A 27,530-nucleotide genomic window follows, 5' to 3' on the forward strand; every position below is an offset into this window, starting at 1 on the left:
ACTGCATAGGTGCCCCTACAATAACAAAGGCCCATGTGCATCCTCCAACCCTACAATAACAAAGCCCCATCGGCAGGCTCCAACCCTACAATAACAAACTACTGCACAGGTGACCCTACAGTAACAAAGGCCCACGTGCATCCTCCAACCCTACAATAACAAAGGCCCATGTCCATGCTCCAACCCTACAATAATAAAGCCCCAGCGGCAGGCTCCAACCCCCCCATAACAAGCCGCCCTGCACCCCCGGGTTACCTGGCAGGGGGGCGGGGATGGCCAGAGGGTGCCGCCCCCCTCCCAGGCCGGGAGAGGCAGGAAGGGCGGGGCATGGGGGAGCGCTGGGCAGGGCTCTGCCCCACGCCCCGGGAGCTGGGGGAGGCCGGCTTGCAGGGACTACAAGCCCCGGCGTGCTGCGGGCTCGCGGGGCGTTTCCCTCGGCCGCTCGGATGAAGGAGCCGTAGCTGGAGCCGCTGCAAGGCGGGGACTGGCGGAGCCGGTGGCGATCCAGCTCGCAGCGGTGCAGGTAGGCGGGGGGCCGGGCTCCGAGCTCCCGGCTCCAAGGGCAGCTGAATCCCGCAGCAAGGGGGTCCCCCCCCATCTCGGAGGGTAAAGCGGGGCTTCGCCTTGTGCTCAGCCCTCCCCCGATCCTGGGGGGCTGGGAGATTGGGGTGCATGGGGGGGAGTAAGAAAGGTTGGGGGTGCATTGCGGATCCGAGCCCAGGAGGACCCAGGGGTGCACTGGGAAGAGCTGAGAACTAGGGGGAGCAGGGGGTGCATTGGGGAAGAGGAAAAGTGGGGGGGGGGTGCAGGAAAGATCAGGGTGCCATGAGAGCAGGGGTGTATTGGGGAGCAAGATCTGGGAGCTAGGGACCCCGGGGAGGGGGGTGCATTGGGTGGAGCTGGAAGTGGGGTGCAAAGTGCAATGGGGGTGTTGGGAATTGGGTCTGCAGCAGGGACAGGGTGGGGGCGCGGGGCGAGTGTCCATCAGAAGCACACTACAGGGTGGCTCTCTGGGGAGCTGGCCTGAGACCCACCTTCCGTGGTGGGGAGGCCCGGCGGAGACCTTCCTGTGGAGAGAGGAGCCCCGTCTTCTATATATAGCCTGACCCTGTAGGATCTAGTACCAGAATAAGCCAAGATTAGTCAGGCCGGCTGCAGCTGCTGCCAGGGAAGGACACAGAGCTCGTTATGCTGGTGCCATTTTGAGCAGTAACCATGAATTTCCAGGGAGAGGTTTATTGTACTGAGGGTTCACCCTCTCCCCTCCTTAATCCCACCTGGATCAGACTCCCACAGGCCCGGAGTCCCCCTGAGTCACATGGCCCATGATCCTGGACCGTCTCTTCCAGGCGTGGTCAGGTACAGTTTGTATCGGCCCTTGGTGCTCACTGGGTTCTGGGGTGACCTACCTGGGTTCTGTGCCTTCTCTGACCCACAGGCCTGGGTGAAACACTGACACCCCCTCTGCATTGCATTAGTGTTGGTATTACAGAAGCACCTAGGTCGGGGCCTTGCACAAAGCCCCAACCGTGATCAGGGCCCATCCCGCATCGTGCCGGGTGCTACGCAGGCCCCCGTCATGCCAGATCCTGCACAGACATATAATGAGAGACAGTCCCAGCCCTGAAGATTGTACAGTATGCACAGAGGAAGGCTGGGTATAAGGAATTATTATTGTACCCATTTTGCAGGCAGCGAAACTGAGGCACGGGTATGCCGTAACTTGCCTCAGGTCTGCGTGTGGCAGAGGTGGAACCTGAGCCCAGTTCTCCTTTGTCTGCCTGTCACTTTAGATTCTTTGGGGCAGGGACCGTCTCTTACTCTGTGCAGCGACCGATGCGTGACAGGGGACCCCAGTCTCAGCTCTGGCTTGTAGGTGCCCCCATAGTCCAAAATTACAGTCCTAGAAGTGACAGGTTTCAGAGTGGTAGCCGTGTTGGTCTGTATCAGCAAAAAGAACGAGGAGTACATGTGGCACCTTAGAAACTAAAAAATTTATTTGAGCATAAGCTTTCATGGGCTAAAACTCTCTTGATCGGATGCATGCAGTGGAAAATACAGAAGGAAGATATATATACACACAGAGGACATGAAAAAATGGGTGTTGCCATACGAACCATAACGAGTAATCAATTAAGGTGGGCTATTATCAGCAGGAGAACACTTCAACCTCCCTGGTCACTCAATTACAGACCTCGAAGTCGCAATACTCCAACAAAAAACTTCAAAAACAGACTCCAACGAGAGACTGCAGAACTGGAATTAATTTGCAAACTGGACACCATTAAATTAGGTTTGAATAAAGACTGGGAGTGGATGGGTCATTACACAAAGTAAAAACTATTTCCCCATGCAATTTTTTTCCCTACTATTACTCGCACCTTCTTGTCAACTGTTGGAAATGGACCATCCTGATTATCACTAAAAAAGGTTTTTTTCCCCTCTCCTGCTGCTAATAGCCCACCTTAATGATTACTCTCATTATAGTTGGTATGGCAACACCCATTTTTCATGTCCTCTGTGTGTATATATATATCTTCCTACTGTATTTTCCACTGCCTGCATCCGATCAAGAGAGTTTTAGCCCATGAAAGCTTATGCTCAAATAAATTTGTTAGTCTCTAAGGTGCCACAAGGACTCCTAGTCCTAGAAGTGTTGCATTTAAAAGGCCTTTCATCCTATGAGCGATCGGGCTTGTTTTGTGTCCGTCCCACCTACTCAGGAATCGGCTGTGAACTTCTGGCTCCCTTTTTAAAGAGCTTTTATCGCCTCGGTCAATATAAAAGTGGGTTATAACAGAGCGTAACTGAACAAGACGAAATCTGGAGCCGGATCTCCTCCTCACAGGCCCGACCCCCTCGTTAATTGTCCCGTGGCCCCTTTGCCAGCTCTCTGTACCCGCTTGGGTGCCTGCCTGCGGTGGAATTCTCAGCCGGGTGAGATCAGCAGGGTGGGCCTTTTGTCCCCAAAGAAATCAAAGCTTAGAGCAATAATAACCCAGCATCCGTCCTTTGATTGGTTATAATTCCCTCCCCCGTCTCCCCCCCCGGCTCTGCGGCCGGCCTGAGAGCAGCCTTGCTGGGTCTGAACTGGGTCAGGGGGAGAGATCCAAGGCGTGGATCCGGCATGAAGAACTTGAGATCGAGGGCAGGCGTTGCCAAGAGTGCCCGTTAATTATTAATTGTCGACTGCCTTGGCACGGGGCCCTCCTGTTGTGTCTGGCCTGTCAAACGCATCCGCAGATGAAACCTGACATTTGCCAGCTTGTCGAGTTATTGGGGGTGTTGTGGTATCCCGTAGAGACCTCAGCTGCGATCGGGGCGGGGTGGAGGGCGTCCTGCCGGGTGAGAGCCAGTCCCGTGCTCCAAAGAGCTCACAGCCTAAATAGACCAAAGAGGGGAGGGGAAAAAGAGGCACAGAGCCCCAGTGCTTTGCCCAAGGTCGCCCAGAGGCTGAGCTGGGAAACAGAACCACGGCCCTCATCTGCCCCCTGTGCTCCGGCAGAGCTGGGTCACCAGCAAGCCCTGATTCTCCCCCCCAACCCGCACCCTGTTCCCGAGCATGCTGACACGGCCGCGCCGGAGCCTTGGAGTGTAGACGCCACGTCCAGCGGCAGCAGCGCGTTTCTGGCAGCATGAGAACATCCCCTGCCCGGGCGACGGGAGCGTCCGACCTAGCTGCGTCTACACCAGGGGTTAGGGTGGTTAGTTACGGCACTCGGGGGTTGGGCTCTTCACTCCCCTGAGCTGACGGGCGGAGCCGGCGCTGGCCCCGGCTGCGGGAATAAGAGGCTGAGACGGATCCAGAATAGAACAACATGTTCTCCCGCGGGAGGGGGATGGGCTCAGGCTGGTGCCGCTTCGACTGGTGGAAATCCTCTCCTAGGAAGAGACCGAGATCAGAGGCTGGCGGGGGCGGGGGCGGTGGGGGGGGTCACGTAGAGGGCAACCAGATCCATGAAGGGGAAGATGGTTCTGGCACAACTGAGTAGATCAGTGGCCTGACGCCTAACACCCCCAGACCCCACTCTGCCCTCTAAGACCCACTCTCCCCCCCCAGAGCTGGGGATAGAACCCAGGAGTCCTGATTCCCAATTCTCCCCCGCCCCCAACCACTAGGCTCTGCTCCCTTCCCAGAGCTGCAGCTAGAACCCAGGGGTCCTGAGTTGCAACCCTCCGACTCTAACCACTAGACCCCACTCCCTCCACCTTCTTTGAACCTGACTTCTCTTGCCCGGACAGACAGACAGACAGGGATGTCCTGCAGGAACGTGTTGCTGACTGGCTGCTCCTCCGGGATCGGGCTGGCTCTGGCCGTCCGGCTGGCTAAAGATGAGCTGAAGAGATTCCGAGGTGAGAGGGTCGGGCTGGGGATTATAAAGAGCTGGAGAAGAGGAGGAACGTGATGCAAAGGGCAGGGAAATGATAACAATCTTACAACTTCTATGGCCTTTTGTCCCCAGGAGTTTTATAGCCCTATATACCGAATCACTTCTCCCACCACTGAGATGCAGCCACCTCTGGGGTGGGATGTGGCCGCTGTTAATACAGAGATCATTCAGCCAGTGCTGAAAGGCAGCCACCTTTGGGGTGGGATGGGGTGTGGGAACAGTTTATGCAGGGTTCGCTCACCCACTGCTGAGATGCAGCTGCCTCTGGGGTGGGGCACATCAGCTGTTAATGCAGAGATTGCTCAGCCACTGCAGAGATGCAGCCACCTCTGGAGAAGGGTTTGGCTGGTGTGTAACAGCCGCGCTGCATGGGAGTTTAGGACAAGACGCACAGAGTGCTTTGTTCAGTCGAAGCTGTAGGGAGAGTCTACGGAGGCAGAATGAAATTAGCCAACGGGTGGGGCAGGAAGGGGCATCCAGCATCCTGAATCGTGTGAAAATTGCCCTGTGATCTCTGAGGGGGCAGGATCCTGACCAGGTAAACGGCACCATTCTGCCTCACAGCACCCACTGGGGCCACACTGGCATAGCCTGCAAGGGGAGACCGCCCCCTACTGAGCCCCCACCCTGGTTCTGCAGCACAGTTCCCCCTCGTGCATTAGAGTCTGCGCAGACAGAGTCCCTCCAACCAACCCAGTGCCCCCTACTGAGCCCCTCACCCTGCAGCCCCCATCTTAGCCCTGGGAGTCTCCCATCCAAGCACCAACCAGGCCTGAGCCTGCTTAGCACAGGAGTGGGGCCCTGAGCTTCCTGGCTGGTTTGAACCCCCGTGCCCCCTCCATCTCTCTGCCTAGTCATCGCCACCATGAGGAACCTGGACAAGCGGGAGGCCTTGGAGAAGCAGGCGGGGCCGGCGCTGGACAAGACCCTGGAAATCCGCCAGATGGACGTGACCAGCGAGGAATCCATCCGGCGCTGCGTGGAGGGCATTCCCCAGCGGAGAGTGGACGTGCTGGGTAGGAGAGCCGGCCTGGCCTCTCGGGGCTGCGTGGGATGCCTTCCTTGGAACGCATCCGGTGGTGGGGAGGTTGAGGGACCGCTGCACTCTTCCCTTACTCCCTCGCCCCACAGATGCACCGTGGGAGTGGGGGCTGGAGCAGCTGGGGGTTCCTCCAGAGGAGGGAGTCTAAGGAATGTCTTGTCTTGGGTACCTTGGACCCCGCCCACTTAGATGCACCCATTTAGACCCCACCCACTTAGACTCCACCCATTTTTCTAGCCTGTAATTTACACAGCCCCTTACAGGTAGCTTCTGCATTTGCCCCCCTGAGTCTCTACTCCCCTCTGCCCCGGACTCCTGGGTGCGTCAGTGGCACGTCCTGAGCACAAGTAAATGGAGGTGCTAGGTGGCTTCGCCCTGCCCATTTGCTCCCACTAAAAATCCGGCCACGAGTGCGAGGGCAGGTTCTGGCCCTTCGGCGCGAAGGTTGTTTTGTGGGGTAGGGGGCAGTTGACACCGGCACTCTCACACGTGCGCTCGACTGGCCTTGCTGGGCGGTGACCCAGCGGCAGGTTCGGCTGAACAGGGAAGGGGACGCTCTGTAAAGCGGGGATCTCTATGCGTTCCCCGGCAGAGCTGAGCCCCCGCTCAGGGGGAGCGTAGGAAATGCCATATGGGATCAAACCCACGGGCCCATCCAGCCGGATATCCTCCATGTCCTGCTACCTTGGATGGGCCCATCTAGGATGTCCGGCCATGGGGCCTGTGGGGTCGCCCCTCCTGAAGGAAAGGATCCGGAGCCCCACGGTGTGGGCCCGCCAGAGAGCCGGATGGGCCATTTGTGCCTCTGCCTTCGGTGATCGGAGCTGGGGGGAACAGGGGATCCTGGCTCCCCTCCCCTTGTCTCAGTGGGACTCCCCACTCCCAATTGGCGCTCACCCCCCTAGCGGAGGGGGGAGCTACAGCAGCTGCCATACCCTGGGGGGGTTCCTGGGGCTCACGCGCCCCCCTCCGTTGCAGTGAACAACGCGGGGCTGGGCATGATCGGGCCGGTGGAGAGCCAGAGCGTCGCTGCCATGAAGAGTCTCTTTGACACCAACTTCTTCGGGCTGGTGCGGCTGGTGCGCGAAGTTTTCCCCGACATGAAGCGCCGGCGCCGGGGCCACGTCGTGGTGATGAGCAGCGTGCTGGGGCTGCAAGGTGAGACCGGGGCCGGGGGCTGTGGTCCCTGGGGACTGGCTGCACCTTGCTGATTTGGTGGTGGGGGGAGGGGGGACAGGTCCAGGCTCCTGTTGATGGCCCCTGCTGTGTGGAAACCACCCGGAGCCCCAGCCTGCCCCCCCGTGGGACCCTGCCTCCCCTCTCCTGCTGGGACCCTGAGCCCTGGGCTCTCCCACCCCCCATGAGACACTGGGCTCTCCCACCCCCCATGAGACACTGACCCCAGTGTGCTGGGTTCTGTATGATATTTATTAGGTGTATTACGGTAGCCCCAGCCACGGCCCAGGGCCCCACTGTGCTAGGCGCTGTACAAACGCAGAGCAAGAAGCTGGTCTCTGCCTCGAGATATAAGACAGGAGACAGACGGGGGAGGCCCAGGAGCTGGTGGGACAATTCAGGTCAGTACCACGGGCAGGTGTCTCCGCTCCCCAGTGGCCGACCCCTCGTCAAGTTCTGGGCAGGCCCTCCCGGCAGAGCAGAGCCTCACCCTTGTCCAGCCCAGCTTCCCCCATCCCTCTGCTTCACCCCGGGGGGCTGAATCGCTCTCCCCTCTGCTCCCCAGGCCTCATCTTCAACGACATCTACTCCGCCTCCAAGTTCGCTGTGGAGGGTTTCTGTGAGAGCTTGGCCCTGCAGGCGCTGAAGTTTGGCGTGAAGTAAGTCTGGGGGGCAGGGCTGTGTAGGGGAGATGAGCCCCAGCGCTACAGGGGGGCAATGGACATTCCCAGCCGCCCCCCCCCCGTCTGAAGCTCGGAGGGGTTGCAGGCAGGTGGCTGCAGGGAGTGGATGGGAGGTGCCTGGTTGCTCCATTGATCCATTAGAACGACTTGGCAGCCCCCACCGCTGCTGACTTTGCTGGTGCTCAGATAAGGGGGATGGACCCACCGAGGCTGTGAGGGGTGGGGTCCAGGTGGCCTCTCCCTCCCCTCCGCATCCTACCACTGTTGGCTTCGTGCATCGCGTGTGCACGGAAGGGGAGGTATCGACCACAGTGCTGGGACCTTAGGCTGGGTGCAGCGGGCGTAAGGATATTGGATTATATGGCCCAGCCATCTGAGACGGCAATGCAGGGAGGTGGGATCCCAGAGTTGGTGGGAGGAAGGGATGGAGGTAGGCGGGTGGCGGAAGGGAGGGAACAGTGGGAGGGTAGAGGGAGGAAGGGCCGGAAGGAGGAATGGATGGATGGAGCAGTGGGTGGATAAAAGGAGGAAGGAGGGGAAGGTGGGTGGGTGGAAGAAGGGATGGTTGGATGGAGGGAGCAGTGGGTAGGTAGAGGGAGGAAGGGCTGGAAGGAGGAATGGATGGCTGGAGCAGTGGGTGGATAAAAGGAGGAAGGAGGGGAAGGTGGGTGGGTGGAAGGAGGGATGGTTGGATGGAGGGAGCAGTGGGTAGGTAGAGGGAGGAATGGATGGAGCAGTGGGTGGATAAAAGGTGGAAGGAGGGAGGGGTGGGTGGTCTGATATGGGAGGGGCAGCAGGTAGGGTGCTGGACTAGAAGGCCCACTGGTCTAAGGAGGTGATACACCAACCTGTGCGACCCAGCACTTTGCCCCTGCATGGCAGCTCCTATCTGCATGTGCCCTAATGAGCCCAGAGCCAGGCCCTGGCTGGGTACATGAGCTGTGACGTGTTACTGTCTCCTGCTCCTCCCCAGCATCAGCCTGATCGAACCTGGGCCGGTGGTGACAGAGTTCGAAAGGAAACTCTACGAAGAAGCCGCCTGCATGGACCTGTCTGCCGTTGACCAGGAGACACTGGACATATTCCAAGGCTTCTACATGGCCTATTCCAAGGAAGTCTTCACGGTGCTGGGGCAGTCGCCGGACGAGGTGGCTGAGGTAGGGAGCCATTTCCCCACCCTCCCGCGCTCACACTGACCTGCGACCCCCTTCCTAGCCCTACAGCGCTCGGCTCTAACCACACTGACACTGGGGACCTAGGGAGGACGGGTGGGTAGTTAGATCCTAGGGGCCTGCTTGCCAGAGGTTCTAAGCACCCCCAAATCTAGTGGTGGCACCTGGAGCGGCCGGGGCTGTCAACATCATCTCCAGGCTCAACCTTGAGACGCGGCTCGGCCTCTGTCCCAGTCATCTGCCGCGTGGGGTGGGGTGTGGGTCTGTGTAAGGGCAGGGCGCCCAGCGGTGAAGCAAGTATGTTACTGCTCAACACTTCGAGATCCATAGATAAAAAGCATTTTTGTTGAGCTGAGCACAGCTATCCCCATTTTACAGAGGGGGGAAACTGAGGCCTTGAAAAGGGAAGGGACTTGCAGAGCTGGGATTGAACCCAGGAGTCCTGGCTCCCAGCCCCCCTGCTTTAACCACCAGGCCCCACTCCCCCCCCCCCCCTGAGCTGGGAACAGAACCCAGGAATCCTGGCTCCCAGCCCCCTCCCCTCCCCCAATCGCCTAGGTAGTACCGTAATACACCTAATAAATAATATACAGTAGCCCGTGTAGTGGGGCTTGAGCCATGGCTGGGGCTCGTAGGGGCTACCAATACCAACAGTAAGTGGTAATCAGAGTGATGCTGATTTTCACCAGTTCGTGATCTGGCCCATGGAGTCCAATGGAGCCATGATTATTTATATTATCGTCGTGCCTAGGAGTCCCCGTCATGGCCCAGGACCCCATTGTGTTAGGTGCTGTATGTTATTAGGTGTATTACGGTAGTGCCTAGGAGTCCCCGTCATGGCCCAGGACCCCATTGTGTTAGGTGCTGTACAAATACCAGCTGGGGATGCGGCTCATTGACCCCAACGGAGCTGTGCCTGATGTCATATCAACTGGGGATCTGCCCCGGTACGGGTTAAGCCCAGGGCGTCAGTCGAGCGTCTAACAGGCAGGCCCTTCCTCCGCTCTCCCCAGCACACGGTCAAGGTGATCATGGCCGAGAAGCCGCCTTTTCGCTACCAGACCAACAGCCTCTACACGCCCATGACCACCCTGAAACACGCCGACCCCACCGGGAACCTGCCTCTGAACGCCTTCCACCAGATGATCTTCCAGCACGACCGGCTCTTCAAAGCCAGCCTCAGCCTTCTCAAGATGCTGCAGTGGAGGAAGAGGAGGGACGTGTCCTATAACAAGTCTCCTTGAGACGAAGGCACCAATCCCCTTCCTCCTCCTCCTCCTCCTCCCTGGACAACACAGGCAGCTCCAGCTATAGATCTCCCCCCACCCTCCCCGCCCCACTCCCATGCTCTGTAGCACGACCCTAGCTTCCAGTGTGGACAGCCACTGTAAAAGCACAAAACCTTGGACCGAGGGGAGGTGCTAGAACAGTGGGTGATGTGGGAGTGGGGAGGAGGCATTGTGTTTAGGAGCATGGATCTACCAGGGGACTAGCAACACCTCCTCTTTGCCCTCTTTTTAACCAGCTGATTCTTTTGTATCATTTTTTTTTAAGTACATTTGGGGTTTTAAAAGGATTTTTTTAAAAAAAACAACTTTCAAAAAGTAGAGGATTGAGGCCCTGCGGTAGTAGAGGCCTTAGGAGTCCTGACTCTCACTCCCCTCCCAGGGCTGGAGATGGGACCCGGAGTCCTGACCTCTCCCAGGGCTGGGGATTGAACCCAAGAGTCCCCGGAGCCCCGTCTCCTCCCAGAGCTGGGGATTGAACCCAAGAGTCTGGATGCCTGGCCCAATGCTCTAACCACTAAGCACCACTCCCCTCCCACAGCTGGGGCTAGATCCCTGGATGTATTGAGTTGTCTTCCCCACCCGAGACCCACGTGTGGGAGTGGGCCCAGCTGTGCTTCCACCAGGGGGTGTGATAGACATCCTGCAGGAGGCGGCAGCCCAGCAGGGCTTGTGGCCCTGGCAAAGGGAGCGACGGGGCATCAGCCTGTCCCCCTGACACTACCGGGGAGGCCTGTAGGAAGATGGCGGGGTGGCTGGTTCAGGGAGGGGATGACTACCGTACTTGCTGGAGTTAGGGGCAGCGTGTTTGCCAGCAGGCTACTAATGCAGCCAGACTTGGAAGACACTCAACTAGGGTTTGATGCGGCCCATGGCCCCAGGTTCAAGTGGGTTTAGTGGCGGGGCTGGGGGCAGTGAAGCAGTTTAGCTGGCACGTCCCACGGGGCCGCAACAGCTCCCAAGAGGGGGTGAGTATTTAGTCTGCAGCATTTTCCTCAGGGTGCTGCACCCTCTTAAGGCCAGGTTCCTGATCTCCCCCTCTCCTCAATCTCCCCCTTGGGGGGCAGCCGGCCCCCTGCCCAGCACCTGCGGTAGCGCTGGGACCATGTGCCTGTGTTGTAGTGTGTGCAATGACTCACTCCCACAGCAACTGTTCAGGGCCAGGGCCGCCCATCCGATCAACCTGTAGGGGTGCAGGAGTCCCTCTCAATAAACAGAAGTGCCCGAGCACGGTGACTGGGGTCAGTTTGTAAGTCATGGGAACTTTCCACTAGCAGCCACCTGGCAGGGTCGTGGGAAATCTCCCATCTCAACCCACGCAGGGAAGGGCAGAAGCATGATAGCTGGGGGGAGGCTACATCTGCCTTCAGGAGTCATTGACCTACTGCCCCATAAGTTATCCCCTCTCCCCCATCCATGGTACTGACAGCCCCTCTTCCCGTAGTAGCTGAGCCCCTCACACCTGCAAGTGTATTTATTCGCCCAACCCCTTGGGGCCATAGGGTATGGCTGTTCACCTTTCATATACAGGAAACTGAGGCACGGAGTGGCTAAGTGAGGTGCCTATGGCCATGCAGAAAGGCTGTGGTAGAGGCAGGATCAGGGCAGCCGTACCTGAACCATGGTAGCCCAGAGAAGCCCTCTTGTGCTTGGGGCTCTACCCCCAGGACGAGAGCACAATCCCTGCCCCCAACAGCCACCCTCCAACCCATCCAGCGAGCGACAGCCTGGAAGCCAGCAACTCACTCTTAGCTGGGAACCTGTTGGAAACTCCCTGGCCTAGATCAAGGGGAGTGGGGAGAGCCCAGCTCCAGGACTGGAGGCCTCAGGGCCATAACCTGGCACTAGGGCCTGTGCTGTTGTGACATTGTAGATCCTGCACGGTTACAGTCATCTGTATAATCAATTGCTTCCATGGCACCCCACGGGCACCTTCCTGGGATGCAGCACCACTGCAGGCAGGGAGGCCTACGGCAGCCACACAAGCAGCACCTGCGGCCAACCTAAGTCCCTTAAATAGCCGATGGCGTTAGCAGTGCCATCTTCTTCCTAGCATATATGCAACATGCCACACACCCAGGTCCGCTGGTTGGCTCATTAGCTGCCCCTGCCCGAGCCGGGTACTGGGACATGAGCGCTGATCCATGCCTGTGCGAGAGAGGTGTGGGGGGGTGAGCCTTTAGTCCTCGTGCCCATGTAGGCACCAGGGCTGATGGATCAGGTCCTTCCACTCTAGAGCCAGGATCATAACTGGATACTACGTGCTTTAGGATGAACACTGCTTCAGGATCAAGTCACGACACTCCCCACAGGCCAGGCCCCCACCATCACAAGCTCCATGCTCGAAGAGCCTCAGAACAGCTGTTTTACCCAAATGAATGATAAGCCAGAGCTGAGACAGGGAAAGGGCCATTTATACACCAGCATGGAATGCAGGGCTTTGCCCTCTACACACAGAGCCCACCCACCCCCCTTAGGACAAAGCCGGAGACCCCCCGTGCCAGGCTGTGCAGAGAGTTACAATTAAGCCAAGGAACTCCTTTCAACGTGGACATGGTGACCCAACCCTGCTGAGACAATGGGGGATCCACCCAGGCGTAAGAGTGTGATAATCACCATTCCCAGTAATAATGAGGAATTTAAATCAATAGGTGCATGGGGGGGGGGGGGGGTTGAGCCCCCACTTACAAGGGCATCACAACCGAGGGCAGAGTTATTCAGTAGAGCAACAGAGGCAGCCAGAGAGAGGGTGGTGTCACCCAAGGATCTCCCTTCTGGGGAGGTCTCCTCCCCCACCTTGCAGCCCCCGGGCAGGTTGTATAAATGCATTTAAGATCAGGACACTGGCTATTCTACCCCGGCCTGAACTCCACTAGTATCACAAGCAGGGGCCTGGTCCCAAAATCATTCCTAGCCTCACACTGTGATCTCCTGCTCCTGCCTTTAGACTGGTGCACAGCAGCTAAGGACCTGCTGTTTCAGGGGTGCTGAGCTGATCGCAGCATTGATACAGGCCTCCTGCACCAGCAGGTCCCACCTACCCTGTCTCTAGGGTTAGAGAGGTTTGTTCCACTGGAGGAGCAGGTTGGTTGGCCCACCTCACAGGGAGCTAAATTAAGCCGGGTTCTCTCCTCCCTCAGTCCCCGTGGCGCAGGCAAGAGCCCAGCGCGCTCCCTTTAAAGGCTAAACCCCACGTTCCACAGCGCTGCACCGGTAACCAAGGGCAGGAGCCGAGTCTGCAGGAACGAAGCCAGCTCCCGGGGAGATAGGCAGAGCAGAGGCAGGAGGCAAGTCACAGAGAGGCAACCAAGACGCAAGCCTTGAGGTCCCAGCTGGTGCTAGAATCACACCTGAACCTACCACCTGACAGGGTCTAGCAAGAAGCCCGGGGCAGCCTGCCCCTGAAAAACTGCTTCTCCCAGGAAGGAGGTACCACTAATGCTAGAGTGAAAACATGGCCCCCAGGTGAAGGGCACCACACCTTTCGGGGTGCCACCGAGCTCCAGATGAACGTGAGCCAAGCTTCACTGCTCAGATGTTGTCTAGATCCTGGCCTGGTGCTCAGCTCCACCAGCAACACTGGGGAGTTGGGGAGCTCTTAGTCTCAGCTGAAGATCACTACGTATTTCTCCTCTGCCCAGGAACGATCTATCGACTCACCCCAGTGGTACAGGACCTCTCTGACCCCAGCCAGATGTTGGTGCTGAACGCCAGCTCCACCTTTGCTGGTCGGCCCCAGCTCGTCCATGGAGTGAAGGAGAAGACGGTAGGAGAGCTGGTGAGGGTGGGGGCTACTGGTGGAGGATGCATCTAAACTAGAAGCAGGGATGCATGGATCAGGAAGTGGGTCTGGAAACCACTCTTGAAGGAGAAGGGCGGAGCTTGGCCAAAGTCCCCACCCCCCGCCCCATACAAGAGACGGCAGCCCTCAGCCATCCAGAGTTCATCTGAACTTCCTGCAGTCTGGAGAACAGGCCTGGTCCTGCGAACAGCTGCTGGAATTGCACAGGGCCATGCAGTTCTTAGCACTGCCACAAGGTGGGGCAGGGGAGCAGAGAGGCAGGAATTCAACACAAAACCCCCGATTTCTCTGTCCTGCTTGGGAATCTTCGGCTGGGCCGCAGGCTCGGACCCGGCGGCCTCCCCACGGTCCGGGCACTAGCGACAGTCTGGGCGGTTAGGCCTCACACCGCCTCGCGGGCAGCCCTGCTCTTCTTCAGCTTGGAGAGACCCTCATGGACGCCGGCTTCTGTGATCCTGCAGAGAGAAAGCGAGACAGATGACCCCAGGCTCAGACGGGATGGATCAGATCTGGCTGCTTCTTCTACAGCCCTAGCAAGGGTCCTGCAGCTCCTGGAACTGCAGGGATATCATGGCAGATAGCTAAGATTCGCCCTCCCTTATGGAAAGCAATAACACCCGCTACACCTAACACCTGGAACTTGCCCCGACAAGGAACAGAGGGCTCTGTGGAGCAGGCGCTAGATGACTCAGACTTTAAGGTCAGAAGGGACCCTCATGATCTAGTCGAGTGGTTTTCAAAGTTCGGGTCGTGGAATGCAAGGCACTGGGTCGCCTTGTTCAGCTCCCAGGGACCCTGGCGGCCGGCCAGTAAAAACTAGTAGTCCCTACCTGTTTGACACCGCGCTGCACCCTGGAGGTGGCCAGCAACAGGTCCGGCTTGTAGGCAGGGGGCCACGGGGCTCCATGCGCTGTCCCCGCCCCAAGCACAAGTTTTGCACTTCCGTTGGCCGGGAACCGGCCAATTGGATTCGGGGGTGGGGGGGGCGGTGCCTGCGGGCGAGAGCCGCTTGTGCGCCTCCGCCTAGGAGCCGGACCTACTGCTGGCCACTTCTGGGCGCAGCGCGGTCCACGGTGTCAGGACAGGTGAGAAGTCTGCCCCTGCACCACAGCTGTGCCACTGACCGGAAGCCGCCAGAGGAAAGCCTGTGCCCCAACCCCGTGACCCAATCCCCTGTCCCCCCCCCCTGCCCCCCCCCCCCCAACCTGGAGCCCCCTCCTGCACCCCAAACCCCTCATTCCCAGCCCCACCCCACAGCCCTCACCCCAACCCCCTGCCCCAGCTCTGGTCCCATCCCACATCCCAAACCCCTCATCCCCAGCTCCGTTGGGTCGTGGGCATCAACCATTTTCTTCAACTGGGTCACCAGAAAAAACGTTTGAAAACCACTGATCTAGTTTGACCTCCACAAGTGAGCTTGGAAGGATTCGATTTTTACTGGGAAACATCGAAGGTGGATTTCACCCCACACACACACACACACACACACACACACACACATATTTCCATCGATAACTGAGAGGCAAAGTAAGAAAAATGCGGCCGAAGACCTCGGAGTTTGATCGAAGGCTATTTGCTTGGTGCATTTTGCCACGGGACCCTGCCAATTGGTGTTTAAAACTGGAATGTCAATTTCAACGGCCACCTCATTAGCTAATTATTGTCTGCCCCGCCTCTATTTTCCTTGTGAAAATTTAAAAAAAAGTGATAAAATGGGGGGGAAATACTTTAAAATAAACATTGCTATTATCCATCAAAACCACGAACATCGAATTCTGCCAAGCCTACTCATCAGGTTCACACACAGGTGGGAAACTGACCCAGAATAACTGGGGCCCAAATTGCTATTCTACGTATGCAAACTGGTTGTAGCCCTCTTGGTCCCAGGACGTTCGAGAGACAAGGCGGGTGAGTCTCCCTGCTCACGGTCTACACCAGCGGAAGTAGCACTGGGAATGAGCAGGACTTCCCTCTTCTCAGCCCCACCCAGAGATCCAGCTGCTTACACCTGATTCATCTGCAGTTCCTCCTCCTCCTCCTCGTCCTCTTGGGGCAGCTGTAGATAAGGGTTGTTCGAAGCCGGGCGGAACTTGTATCCCGTTAGGATGAAGAAAACCAAGGTGGACACTTCAACCAGGAGCTGCAAGGAAGGAAAGAAGGGTCCTTAGGCCTAGCGATCGGAGTCCAAGATCAGTGCAGCTGCTGCTGAAATGCAGCTGGCTCTGGGGTGGGACATAACAGCGCACAGCAACAGTTTAGGATGGGAAGGGAAGAATCACACAGTGAGTGATAAAGAAAAAACGAGGCCTGAATGTGTATTGCCCACCCTGGAATTTGGGCAGGAAACTGACGTGGGAAAGGGAGGCTGTTGAAATGGCTGCAGCTATCTCAGACCCTTGGATTTACATGAAATCTGACCGAGCGCAGCACAGCGCCCCCTAGCACCAGCCTGCTGCAGTGGCCAGTGGGAAGAGCACCACTGCTGACAGCATTTCTCCTTGGTGGTCTCCTAGCCAAGTACTGGCCCAGCAGATGTCTACTTAGCACCAGTCCCAGCTGGGTGGGCTGCAGGGTAAGCAAAGGCTGGGGACCGGTCAGAGGCACCTGCATTGCAGATCCCCAGTCGCCACTTCCAGTCCAGGGGCAAGAAGACCTGGCCTATGACACACGTCGTTACAATACAGCGCCTCACCGATGGATCTCAAAGCACTTCACCATCACTCGCATCCAGAGCCCAGCTGGGAGGGAGGGAGATGTCCCCCGTCTTGCCAGTATGGATCTTAGAGTGAATCAGTGACACTGCTGGGAATAGAACCCAGGAATCCTGCTCCCTTTCCCCTTCCCCTCCCCATCCCCTTCCCCCTCATCCTCACCTCGTAGAGCCACTGCCACTGGAAGGGGACGGTGAATTTGAGCAGGATGGCAATGACACGGGAGAAGTAAATGTAACACACGACCTGGAAGAGGGAGAGAGAGAGAGAGAGAGAGAGTGTGTGTGACTGAGGCCGCGGGGGGTCCTAGTTCCGTCACGCAGACAGCGCTGGCGCTGCCAGCATCCCTGAGACAGGGTCGGGGGCACCTACCATGACGTAGTAATGTCTGAAAAGCTTCAGTTTCGCCAGGTTTGTGGCAGCTGGAAATAAAACAAGGGGAGTTTGTCACACGGCGCTGGGAGCAGGTTCCAGATCAGGGGAGACGGAGGGGGCTAGAGCCCCCTCAGAACGAGGGGGTGGGGGCAGCAGCTGGGCTTCTCGGGAGGAAGCCGAGACGGACTCACCTTTGCCGTCTGTGCTGGAGGCCTCCTGGAGGTGGCGGATGGACCTGCGGACGGACAAACCAAGCCAAAGCAATGACTCCCATGGGATTGTGGGAAAATTCGCACCCCCCGCCCCACCCCATGAAGCCTTCAATGGTCCCATCGACCCCCAGCACTGTGTCGGCCCCCCAGGTTAGTGTGCACAGCTGGGACACCCCTCTGCACCGGACACTTCCCCTGGGGGCGTATGTGACTGGCACCCCTATGACCCCAGAGAGACGGACTTCCCTTTAATTTATACCACCCTGGGCTTCTCCAGCATCTTCCACGCATGCATCCATGACGGTCCCCCATAGCACCGTGGGGATCAGCGCTGACTCTGAGGGGAGATCAGCCCCCCATCCTGCAGTGCAGAAGCATCGGGGTCACCGCTGACTTGGGAGAGCGCCCCCTTACTGACGCCGCCACCCTGCGGTTTTCCTCCATCTCCCATCCAAGCACTGACCCAGCGTAGCTTGCGAGACCTGGCGGGTTCCCAACCCAAGGCGGTACCGGCTCTTACCACACCACGGGGAAGAGGATGGCCCCGCAGCAGAGCAGGTCCACGAGAAAGAGGATCTGCTTCCAGGAGGCGTAATCACTGCTGCCCTCCTCCGAGGACTCGATGATAATATAAGCGACGTTGGCCAGCACCTGCACAATGGGAAAGGCGGGTGGTGAAGGGACTTCGCAGCCCTGGGCAGGAATCCCCGCTTGCCAAGTGTTGTTTGGTGCAGGCCACTGCCCGGAGGCCAGAGGAGAGCAGGGCGCTACCACCTGGCCCTTATTTAGCCCTTTTCATCTGGAGATCTCCAAGCGCTTCCGCAAGGAAGGACAGGACCATCACCCTCATCTCGCACATGGGTAAACTGAGGCACAGATGGGGGGGGGAGGCAACTTGGCTGAAGTCACCCAGCTGACAAGGTGCGGAGCGGGGAGCAGACCCCACGTCTCCCAAGGTCCAGCCCAGGGGTCTGTCCATGAGCCAACGGTGCTTCCCGAAGGGAATCGCTTCCCCGAATCATTTGCTTTCAGCACCGGGAGTCTGAAAGGAGCCCGGACAGAACCAGTTCCGGCAGCCCCACTCCAGCCCAATGTCTCCACCCAGCACGGCTCTGGCTTTGAAGGCAGAATGGCGAGGAGGCGGCTCCCCCCAGCCGTCGCGCTCCTCACCTGCAGGGGGATGACGACCACGAAGAGCTTCTTCTCTTTGTCCGACAGGATGTACTTGATGAAGGCCCAGCCTGTCCCGATCAGCGCAATGGTGATGAAGAGCAGGGCGCCCTTCAGCCTGCAAGGCACCCAGAGGCAACTCAGGCGGGCGCCCTGTTCTGGGAGGCCGGGCTGGCTCAGGGCGAGCCACGGAAGGGCTGTGTGTTTCCTGAGCCACAACACGCTGGGACTGAAGAAATCGGGACACTCTCCCTCCCCTGCGCAACTGCCCCGCTCCCCACAGTGCCCCCTGCTGGGAGAGCTTGGAACTGCAGTATCCAGGAGCTTCCGCCACAGCCAGTGCTCCTGCCCTGCTCTATACAGCGCCCCCTACTGGGAGAGGCTGGGATTGGAGCGGCTAAGAGCTCCGCCCACAGCCAGCCCTCCTATACCGTCCCCTGCAATTAACAGCTCCATGCAATCAATGTCCTACGACACCCTCCAGGGCGCCTCCTGCTGGGAAGACTGTAGTAGCGAAACCTCCCCAGCAACCCTCCCAGTGGTGGCAAGCACCACCCGCAGCCAGTGCCCCCTGGTGGGAGAAACTGGGACTACAATACTTGCAAGCTCCCCCCTTATCCGTTGGCTCCTCCAGGGCCCCCACCCTGGACCCAGCCGTGATGCCGGGCTATAGAATATCACAGAATATGTTCCCTCCGCGTAGGCCCCGTAACCAGACGCTCTGCACTTACAGGTGGGTCACGAAGTACATGACGGCCAAGCTCTCGATAGGGTGACCCTCAGTGTTAATGAAATAGTAGTTGATCTGAGAGAGAGAGGACAGAGAAGGGGGTCTCAGTTGGAGCCTCCCGATTCAGGCTAGACAGGCTGGGAGAGCGCCCACCATAGCCACCCAAAGGCCATCTGCCCGTTAGGGAGCTGGTGGCAAAGCCGGGGTGGCTCAGAGCCATTCACCTCCGTGCCAACAGCCCTGCCCAGCAGGGTAACCGCCATCGCAAGATGGCTGTCAGGCAGCCAGTGCATGAGATGAGTTTGACGGGTCTCAGCCCCACATGCCAGAAACACCATTGTCTTCTTGGGGGTAGATCAGCCCTTCCCCGAGAAAGGTCAGAGATTCTTAGCAGAGGTGACACAGACATGTGACACAGACACTGTCCCTGCCAGCGCGCTGAGAACAGAGAGGACCCCAGGACCAGTCAGTCCAGCATGTTCAGTTTGCACCGATGCTTTTCAAGGGGCGCTGGATTCAGGTTAACACCTTACAGGCTAGTGTCTTCCCCAGCCATACCCAATACCCCGAGCCAGAAGGCCCTGGGCACATTTCACCTCTTAGACAGACACCCCCCAGCTAAGCGGAGGACGAGGCTCACGGGGGTCAGCGGGAGCCCGACTGCAGTGAACCCAGGTACGGCCGCTGTCCAATAATACCAGGCTCTACCGACTTTCGGCGTGCGTCCCGCACCTAGCGCAATGGGGCTTTGGTCCATGGCTGGGGCTCTTAAGAGCGACCTTACTACAAACACCTCGCTCAGAGCGCTTTTCATCTATGGGTCTCAAAGCACTTTTTACAAAGGAACCTTGGCAGCAGCATTCCCATGTCATAGAGGGGGAAACTGAGGCAGGGAGGAGCAGCTGGCCCGAGCTCAGCCAGCAGGCCAATGGCTAGCGCCCAGGTCTCAAGCCCTTTGTCACTGGGCCCCCCTGCATCGGCATAGCTGGCTACTTACGCTGTGGAAGAGGAGAGAAAGGGCCTTGGTATACGCTAAGGCCGCCATGAGCCAGTGGATTTTGAACACGCTGAACCTGCGAGTAGAGACACACAATCAGGCTGATGCCCATGGCGGTTCTGGGGGGTGGAAAGGGGGCAGGGTGGGGGACAATAGACAGGAAGGCTGCCTGCCCCGGGGGAAAGCGGTGTGGACACAGCCAATCAGAGGGGCGGGACTCACTTGTGCTGGCAGAGGAAGTAGACCCACACGGTGGCCGCGGCCAGGAAGCAGGCGGACATGACCAGGTAGAGTTTGATGAGGGGGATCTCGGCAGCCGACAGGTACCCATCCGGGTTCTTCTCTCGGATCATCACCTGCAAAGCAGAGCCAGTGTAGAGCGGGAGCTGCGGCCGGGGGAGATGCCACCGCACAGGGATGCCAGGAGATCTGATCCAGGGTAGAGGGGCCCCTTGCTTTGGTCTGGAGTGGTGGGGGACCACCGGATGGACCATTGAGCTGATCCAACATGCAGGGGGGCTAGAGGGGCTCGCTGGTCTGATCTGCCCCAGCAGGGGTGCAGAGGGAGGCTGATGGGACTGGGACCAACAAATACAGACCAAGGATGTATGACAAACTCCCCCGCGTGCTGTGGCTTTGGAAATACACGGCGTGCCCGGTTTGCTCTAGACTAGCTGGGCCTGGTGGAGAAAGCCCTGGACTGGAACACTGGGTTCGAATCCCAGACACCTGTACACCACAGCCCGGTAAGGGCCCCTCTAACCCATTCATCCCGTCTATGGCAGCAACTCTACTGTTTCTGCTGGAGGGAGGTGGGGGGGATGACCGTCTCCCGCATGCACACTCACGGTGATGTCGTAAGGCATCTGGTTTGCCGGGGCTCTGTTGTGGCAGTTGTGAAAGTTGAGGTTGTACAGACCTTCCGCCTCCGAGCCGATCACTACATGGAACTGCAAGGACAGAGGGGGAGAGCCCCGAGTTACCAGTCAGGGCTCTGGTTGGCGCTGAACTCGTTGCAGGAGACAGGCGGAGGATACCCCCCCTGCTCAGTGGAGTTCCCATTACAGACACGTTAAGACTCCAGGGGCTCTGCCCCTCCCTTCCTGGGCTGCAGCCCATTCATCCCCTGGAAAAGCGGGGAGCAAGTCAACCCAGCCGAGGTTCTAAGGAGCAGTGCGCAGCCCTCATTGGCCAGGATAGGCCTTGTAGTGAGACAGCTGGGTCCAGCCCCATTCAGCAAGGAGGCAGGGATACCAGACTAGACTGACCAATGGCCTCGTCCCACACAGCAGGAAGTGGGATGCCATTGGACCAGGCCACTTATTTGATCTGATGTGGCGGGGAGGGGAGGGGAGGGGAACAGGCTCTAGGGAAGCAGAGATACCAGGATAGTCAGGACAGGCTGACCTGCCTTGGAAGTGAGGGTGGGGAGATGCCAGGCCAGATGGGCCCACAGGTCTGACTGGCGGGAGCAGGGAATGCCAGGCCAAATGGGCCCACAGGGCTGAGCTGGTGGGGGGATGCCAGGCCAGATGGGCCCACAGGTCTGAGCTGGCAAGGGGGGAGGGAACACAGGGGAAGAACACGAGCTGTTGGCTTGTTCCAGGAAGGCCCTTCCTCCATCCAGCTGGGCGACACTTACGCTGAAGTTGTAGGAGTCGTTCATGTTCCCTAGATCTAGGACCAGATCTTCCCCTCTGTGGCTGGAATCCGGCTGCACAAGAAAGGCCAGTAAGGATCAAAGCACACAGAGCTGGAGTCGCCTGCCACACGTGGGAGAGGAGGAACGAGCGGGGCTTGCTCTGCCCGGGGATCACCCAGATGCTGGCTTACCGCCACGCCGGTGGCTCAGCCGTGCTACAGTTCCCAGCTGCTGGAGCGGGGGCTAAGGCTGCTTGTCATGCCGGCGCGAGCAACGGCCAGGACTCTATCGCTCCCCGCTTCCCATCCAGCCACTGGCTCCCCAAAGCCCTCTGAAGTCTACCCCTCTCCCCAGCCTCTCTGCTGCACAACGGGCAGTTGGCACCCTGGGCTCTGCAGAGAGAATGGCGCTGGAATCGGGAGGCGGCAGGCGCCGACTGGGTTGGCGGAAGCCTGGTGATCTGTCACAGCTGCCTGGGAACCGCCCTCGGCTCAGTCCCTGAAGGGCATTTACCTGCTTGGCTTCGCCCTCTGTCTTCTTCTGGGGGTTGGCCGCATCAGGCGCTTTACCGGGCGCTTCCGGCTGTCCGTCTGTGCCTGGAAGGACGAACACACCCCTTCGGCATGGACTAGATGCCGTTAACTCCAGCTCCTGCTGGTGAAGCTCAGGCTGGGAGCCCCCCCCCCCACCCCCCCCCCCCCTTTCAGACCCTTGCATCCGCTGCTCCCCAAAAAACCAACACCCAACACAACAGGGCCTCCATCGCAGCTGTGGCTGGGACAGAACTAATATTATTACACGCCACATACTATGGGATACATGACATTAACTCCAGCCATGTGTTGGGCCAACTCCGACAATGATGACCCGCCTCCTTGGAACGAGGTGGCCTCAACGTCCTGTCCTAAACATGAGTGCTAGTGCTGGGTGTCTATTAAATAGCTGCCACATTCCACCCCAGAGATGGCTGCATTTCAAGCAGCGGGGTCCCTCTACATCTGTAATCTGGCCACGTTCCCCCTGGCGCTTTGAGATCCTCGGAACAAAGGTACCCCAGCAGCACAGCGAATTACATCCTGAGAGCACGGGGCAACGCCAGCGAGATCAGCTGCGCCTGCCGTGTTAAGCAATTAACTGCAGCGCTCTCGTTAGGAAGAAAACGAGCCCCTTCTCGAGCAGCATGGAGAAGGCTGCTTCACCCCGGGCAAGTAGGAGACCGCCAGACCTGGGGGTCTAAGCCGCGTCCAGTCTCCCCTCACCTTTACTGGCAGCAGCCTGGTCCTTGCTATCATCGGCTGGTTTCGGATCCGAGCCCCCATTCTGCACCTCGGGGAGCAGACCGGGATAAATCTGCAGCTTCTTCTGCTCTCCCACCTTCCGCACTTGAACCCTGAAAGGACAGAACCGAGCGTCAGTGCAGGGGGCGGGACACAACGGAGATGGGGGGCGGGATCAGTTATGCAAAGGGTCATTTAGTCGGTCGCTGGGGGCCAGGACTCCTGGGTTCTGTTCCTAGCTTTGGGAGAGGGATGTGGGGGCTAGTGTGGTTATAACTGGCAACCAGGACTCCTGGGTTCTGTTCCTAGCTTTGGGAGAGGGATGTGGGGACTAGTGTGGTTATAACTGGCAGCCAGGACTCCTGGGTTCTACTCCCAGCTGGGAGAGGGCTGGGAGGGTCTAATGCTCAGAGCAAAAGTAGCAGTTTGATTTATCTGCTGCCTTTTCCATTTCACTGTGTAACCTCCTGTTACACGAGGATACATAGGAGCACCTGACTGATCTTCTGTCTACCATTCACTCCTTAATTTATACACCGTTATCACATCTCCTTATTTATTCCCTCTCTAATCCCAGTCATCTCTCACACGGTTCTCACATACCACCTGATATCAGGGGTGGTTGCAGGCAGTGCTGGTGACAACATGAGCTGTCTGCATATTGGCTAGGGGCTGCTCTGATCCCTGGACCCGGAAGAGTCTAGGTACTAGGCTAATTTGCCATTAATGGCGCCAGTCGATTGAGCGGGAGGTCAGACGAGGAGTCCAATGAAATATATATAAGCGCAGACAGAATTTCACTTGCTTGTTCTGTTTGACGTCAATGAGGAAGAGGATTCGCGACTCCGCTCCGGTTTGTTCCAAGGTGCAGTTATGAGATTCCTTCCCCTGCAGAGAGGAAAACTGCCCCCCCGTCAGATCAGACAAAAAACATGTGTACAAGCTCTCTTAATTACCACCAGCTGGATTTACAGTAGGCCCCAAATCAGGGCCCTGCCGCGCAAGATGCTGTACATTGTAAGAGACAGTCCCTGCCTCAGAGACCTTACAATCTAAATAGCCAAGACACACGGAAGGAGGGGATGTAACACAACAGATCAGTGGCACAGCTGGGAATAGAACTGAGGTCCTATCAACATCTAGACCAGAGCTCTACCCACTAGGCCCTGCTGCCTCTCCAAGGGACTGATTCACATTCACTTCCCCTAGAATCAGTCTTTCCAGTGGCTCCCAGAGGTAACTGATGGCAGATTCCGGACATTCCCCCTTCTGGTTTCCTTTGCAACAGCCTAGCCCTAGAGATCCCGCCTGGGTTTCCTGCGGTGAAGCCAGTCAGCAGTGCTCAGGGATCGGCCAGAAGGGGTCATTCAAGAGCAACACATCACCCATTGAGCAGGACTTCCACACACACGCTGCCTCTCCCCCCCCCCCCGCCCCGAAAACAATCCCCCTCCAGAACACCAGCGCTTCCCAAACTCTGAAGGGTTCCCGCACGCACAGAATGGCAACTCACTGGGTAGGAGAGGGCCTCGCGAATCCTCGTCCTGGACAAGCTGAAGCCGACCTGGAAAGAAAAAGGATTCATCTGTTATGACCAAGCCTTTCTCTGCACCAGCCAGGGGCCGATCCCTGAGCCTTTGGCAGATGGGGAAGGCTCAGGTGGGGCAGGGCACAGAAGCTCGGCCAGGGGGGCAGCCAGCCACGGTGTCTCCCATACAGGCCATGAAGATGCCCCATGACACAGTTACGGCCCTCCAGGCCAGCTCGCTGATCAGCTCCAGCAGGCCCAAAGGTATCCGGCTACTTGGATTTCTTACCAGAGGGACTGAGTGTTGGGGGCTGTCCATAAGTTACTTGACCAACCTCAAAAAACGTGTTAAGACCCACCCACCCCTTGGAACACTGAAACCCGCCAAATTAAGGACCCACCCAGCCCCTAATGCATTACGGATTTTATGGACAGCCCCTTGGAGGGGGAGCCCTGCTGGCTGGTTCACTGCAGTCACAGAGTTAACTCGGGCTCTTATTCGGGTGGTTGCCTCTACCCCCCTCCCATCCACACACAAAACCCTCCCCCAGTTGGCCTGGCCTGGTATAGGCTAGAGCCAGGGATCTGATCTGTCTTAGGTACTTAAATGACCCCCACACACACTAACACACACAAACACGCGCGAGCTCACAATATTTCATGTATTTAACCTCCCAAGTGCTATCAATGTCTTCTTTTTTTTTTTTTAGTATTTCTCTGGGCCTCTATTCTCCATCTAAGTGACTTGCCCAAGGTCACACGGGAAGTCGGTGGCAGAGCACAGCCCTGATCTCCCAGTTGTAGGCTAGGGACCTGGGCCATTCTTCCTCTGCCTGATTTGAACCCAGGACAGCAGGTGTCTCAGGCCTGAAGTTTAGCTCAACCCAACCATCTCTGCTCCCAGTGGTGAGAATGCTAGATTCATTGCAGGAGCGCCCCGCCGGTGTGAAGCACCCTGGCACTGTGCCATTCACACCCACACCCTCCGTCCCCTTGGGAATCACAGGGGGGCGGAGGGTGGTCGCTCTCTGGCGCGCACCACGAACTACTATGTGACTGAGTCCTCCTGAGAGGAGCCGCGGTGTTTACCCAAGGCTTGTCCTGCTTGGCGCTGCCAAGGCCGAGATGCAGCCGGCTCACGTTCACCTCCAGGGAGCCATTCGCGTAGAAGCCGAAGGTGTTCAAATGGATGTCAGCCCTCTTCTCGCCCTGAAATAGACGAGGCAGGAAGCAATCACACAACCAAGCCCATTAGACTGGCTAGCAACAGCAGCAAAACACAAGACAGGGCTCCACGCCGCTCCCATGAATGGGAAACAAGGGACAGCCCCACGCAGCAGCCTCCACCCAGGGGGCCAAGCCTCGAGGTGTCCTTTTCAGCCACGCTGGTGCAGCCAGCCAGAGAGATGAGTGGCATGGGTGGGGCCCGGCACGTCTCTTCCACCCTAGGGTGGCCAGATTCATCTCATCTCGCAAGCTGCAGAAGCATCAGAATTGCTTCCCTTTCAGAAGAGGAAGTGACTCCAGAGGCACAGGGTGAGCAGGAGTGAGATGAGCGGTTTTGGGATCCAGATCACGTGTCCGCATCGGCCAAGCGCCATTTCGTCACACAGGGTCACCCGGGACGTGGCAACGTGGTGACCCGTAGGGAGGGGACTGCTCTACATCTAACCCAGCCCACAAACTGCAGCGATGGGCTGCTCCGGTTGACACAGCTGCTTAAAGAAGACGAGTTCATTGCTCAGCCCCAGACAGGCTCAGAGCGGGACTGAGCCCAGGATCTGAGCCATGTTTTTCTTCCGGAGAAGGGAGTCAGCTGTGACGCTGCCTAAATCAAAGGCCTGAGAACTGAGCACTCCTCCCAGCCCTTAGGTAAGCTCACACCTGGATCCAAGCTTCCTAGCCGGCGCCGATCTCTGTTAAGGGGGCAAATCAAATCCCAGACACCAGCACCCCCTCCAAGCGCACACGAATGTTAGACCTGAGCTCTGGTCTGTTTGTAAAATTAAAATAATAGATCTCCTGCCCCAAGGAGATCAGACTGGGTTGTGTGAGAGGAGAGGGAGCAGTGGAGGGAGAAGAACAGGTTTGGGGGATGGGGGGAGTAGAACGGGGGGGCAGCCAGGGGGGAATGAGGTGAGAGCAGGACAGTGTCTTCATCCAGCAGATTTGGAAAGAAAGCAACCCCCCCATGTAGCCAATGAGTTCATTTGATCATTTAATTGTGTTATCTAGTGTCCGGCTAACACACACGTTATTTGCGTTTCAGTTGCTAAATAAACATCATCCACATACTGAAATAAAACAGAAAGCTTGGAAAACCTGGCTGACACCCTTCTCAGCTGCCCCCACCTGAGAGTCCAACCCCCTGTTCCTTATCTGGGCTTCCACACCGCAGAAACGTTGGGCTGCCCCGACAGTAACCGCAGCCCAGGCGTTGGGACAATCAGCCTGTTATATCTTCATGTGACATTGTTTCAACACCTTGCAAACTCAGATCCGCTCCGGACTTCCCCCAGGCCTCATCTGGTGAGCCTCCAAACACCAATGGCCTTGTCCACATAAGGTCCCCCAGCTACCCAGATCCCCATCTCGCCCACCGCTGCGTTCTCAGAGCATTTCCACCTGGAAGTCCAGGAGCTGCTGCGTTAGGGGTCACCAAGGGAGGAGGTGGTCAGGGGCAGGCGCTGTGGGGAGAGTGGCAGAGGGGAGAGTGGTGGGAGGCGCGATGATGTGGAAGGGCCCAGGTGGATGATGGGGAAGGAGTAACTGAGGCAGGGAGGGGAGAGATGGAGGCTGGGGGGGGGGGGGATCACGAGGTGCTGGGGAGAACTGGTGGGTCCCAGCCCTGGGCTGGGGAAGGCGTGGGAAGGGAGGGAGGACTCAGGGAGATTCCCGGGGGTGTTCCCAAGGGTAGTTCAAGCCCCAGCAAGGGGGAGGGGGAATTAGCAGGGGGCTTTAGGGGGATCATGCAGGGAAGGCCCCAGAGGGGGGGTTAGGGGAAAGCAAGCAGCTCAAAGCCAGGGGGGAGGGGGGAAATCAGTCCCATGCCAGCTGCGGGTTGTGGGCAGTCCCCAAAGCCCAGGCAGGTCGGTCCCATCTCAGGGTTGGATGGGGTTGGTCAAGTCCCGAGGACTAGGGAGTCCCAGCCTGGGATTATGATCCCCCACCCGAGGGGGGTCCGGTCCTGTCCCAGGGGAGGGGGTTCCCAGCTCAGAAGTTGGTCTCATCCCGGGTGGGGGGAGGGAGGTCAGTCCTTTCCCAGGGGGTGGGAGGGGTCGGTGCCGGTACCCGGGGGGAGGGTCCGGTCCGGTTCGATCCCTGGGCGGGGGGGGG

General features: G+C 58.2%; 2 protein-coding genes across 3 annotated transcripts in view; one reads left to right on the top strand and one right to left on the bottom strand.

Moving 5' to 3' along the window:
- Positions 1 to 403: 403 nt before the first annotated feature.
- LOC117888637 (retinol dehydrogenase 8-like) lies at positions 404 to 10,977 on the top strand. Of its 2 annotated transcripts, none has more exons than XM_034792207.1 (7): positions 404 to 523; positions 4,239 to 4,353; positions 5,246 to 5,407; positions 6,412 to 6,591; positions 7,175 to 7,268; positions 8,266 to 8,449; positions 9,478 to 10,977. In XM_034792207.1, exons 2-7 carry the CDS (start codon positions 4,257 to 4,259, stop codon positions 9,706 to 9,708), a joined length of 948 nt encoding a protein of 315 aa, XP_034648098.1. In that variant the 5' UTR covers positions 404 to 523; positions 4,239 to 4,256; the 3' UTR covers positions 9,709 to 10,977. The 2 variants fall into 2 exon arrangements, with proteins under 2 accessions (XP_034648098.1, XP_034648099.1); XM_034792208.1 differs by having other exon boundaries at positions 405 to 523; positions 4,243 to 4,353.
- A 1,166-nt stretch (positions 10,978 to 12,143) lies between these two features.
- GPR108 (G protein-coupled receptor 108) overlaps positions 12,144 to 27,530 on the bottom strand; it is a 15,715-nt gene continuing 328 nt past the window's right edge. The window contains exons 2-18 of the mRNA XM_034792206.1: positions 25,284 to 25,403; positions 24,180 to 24,230; positions 23,472 to 23,569; positions 22,649 to 22,779; positions 21,903 to 21,985; positions 21,390 to 21,461; positions 20,596 to 20,697; positions 19,970 to 20,103; positions 19,748 to 19,823; positions 18,752 to 18,825; positions 18,021 to 18,138; positions 17,371 to 17,501; positions 16,830 to 16,873; positions 16,636 to 16,685; positions 16,426 to 16,509; positions 15,559 to 15,692; positions 12,144 to 14,007 (exon numbers count right to left, since the gene is read on the bottom strand). Coding sequence (XP_034648097.1) covers positions 13,935 to 14,007; positions 15,559 to 15,692; positions 16,426 to 16,509; positions 16,636 to 16,685; positions 16,830 to 16,873; positions 17,371 to 17,501; positions 18,021 to 18,138; positions 18,752 to 18,825; positions 19,748 to 19,823; positions 19,970 to 20,103; positions 20,596 to 20,697; positions 21,390 to 21,461; positions 21,903 to 21,985; positions 22,649 to 22,779; positions 23,472 to 23,569; positions 24,180 to 24,230; positions 25,284 to 25,403 — 1,575 coding nt within the window. The 3' untranslated portion in view covers positions 12,144 to 13,934. The remainder of the gene's footprint in view (positions 14,008 to 15,558; positions 15,693 to 16,425; positions 16,510 to 16,635; positions 16,686 to 16,829; positions 16,874 to 17,370; positions 17,502 to 18,020; positions 18,139 to 18,751; positions 18,826 to 19,747; positions 19,824 to 19,969; positions 20,104 to 20,595; positions 20,698 to 21,389; positions 21,462 to 21,902; positions 21,986 to 22,648; positions 22,780 to 23,471; positions 23,570 to 24,179; positions 24,231 to 25,283; positions 25,404 to 27,530) is intronic.

Source organism: Trachemys scripta, chromosome 16 (genome assembly GCF_013100865.1).
Source record: "Trachemys scripta elegans isolate TJP31775 chromosome 16, CAS_Tse_1.0, whole genome shotgun sequence".
Taxonomy (NCBI): Eukaryota; Metazoa; Chordata; order Testudines; family Emydidae; genus Trachemys; species Trachemys scripta.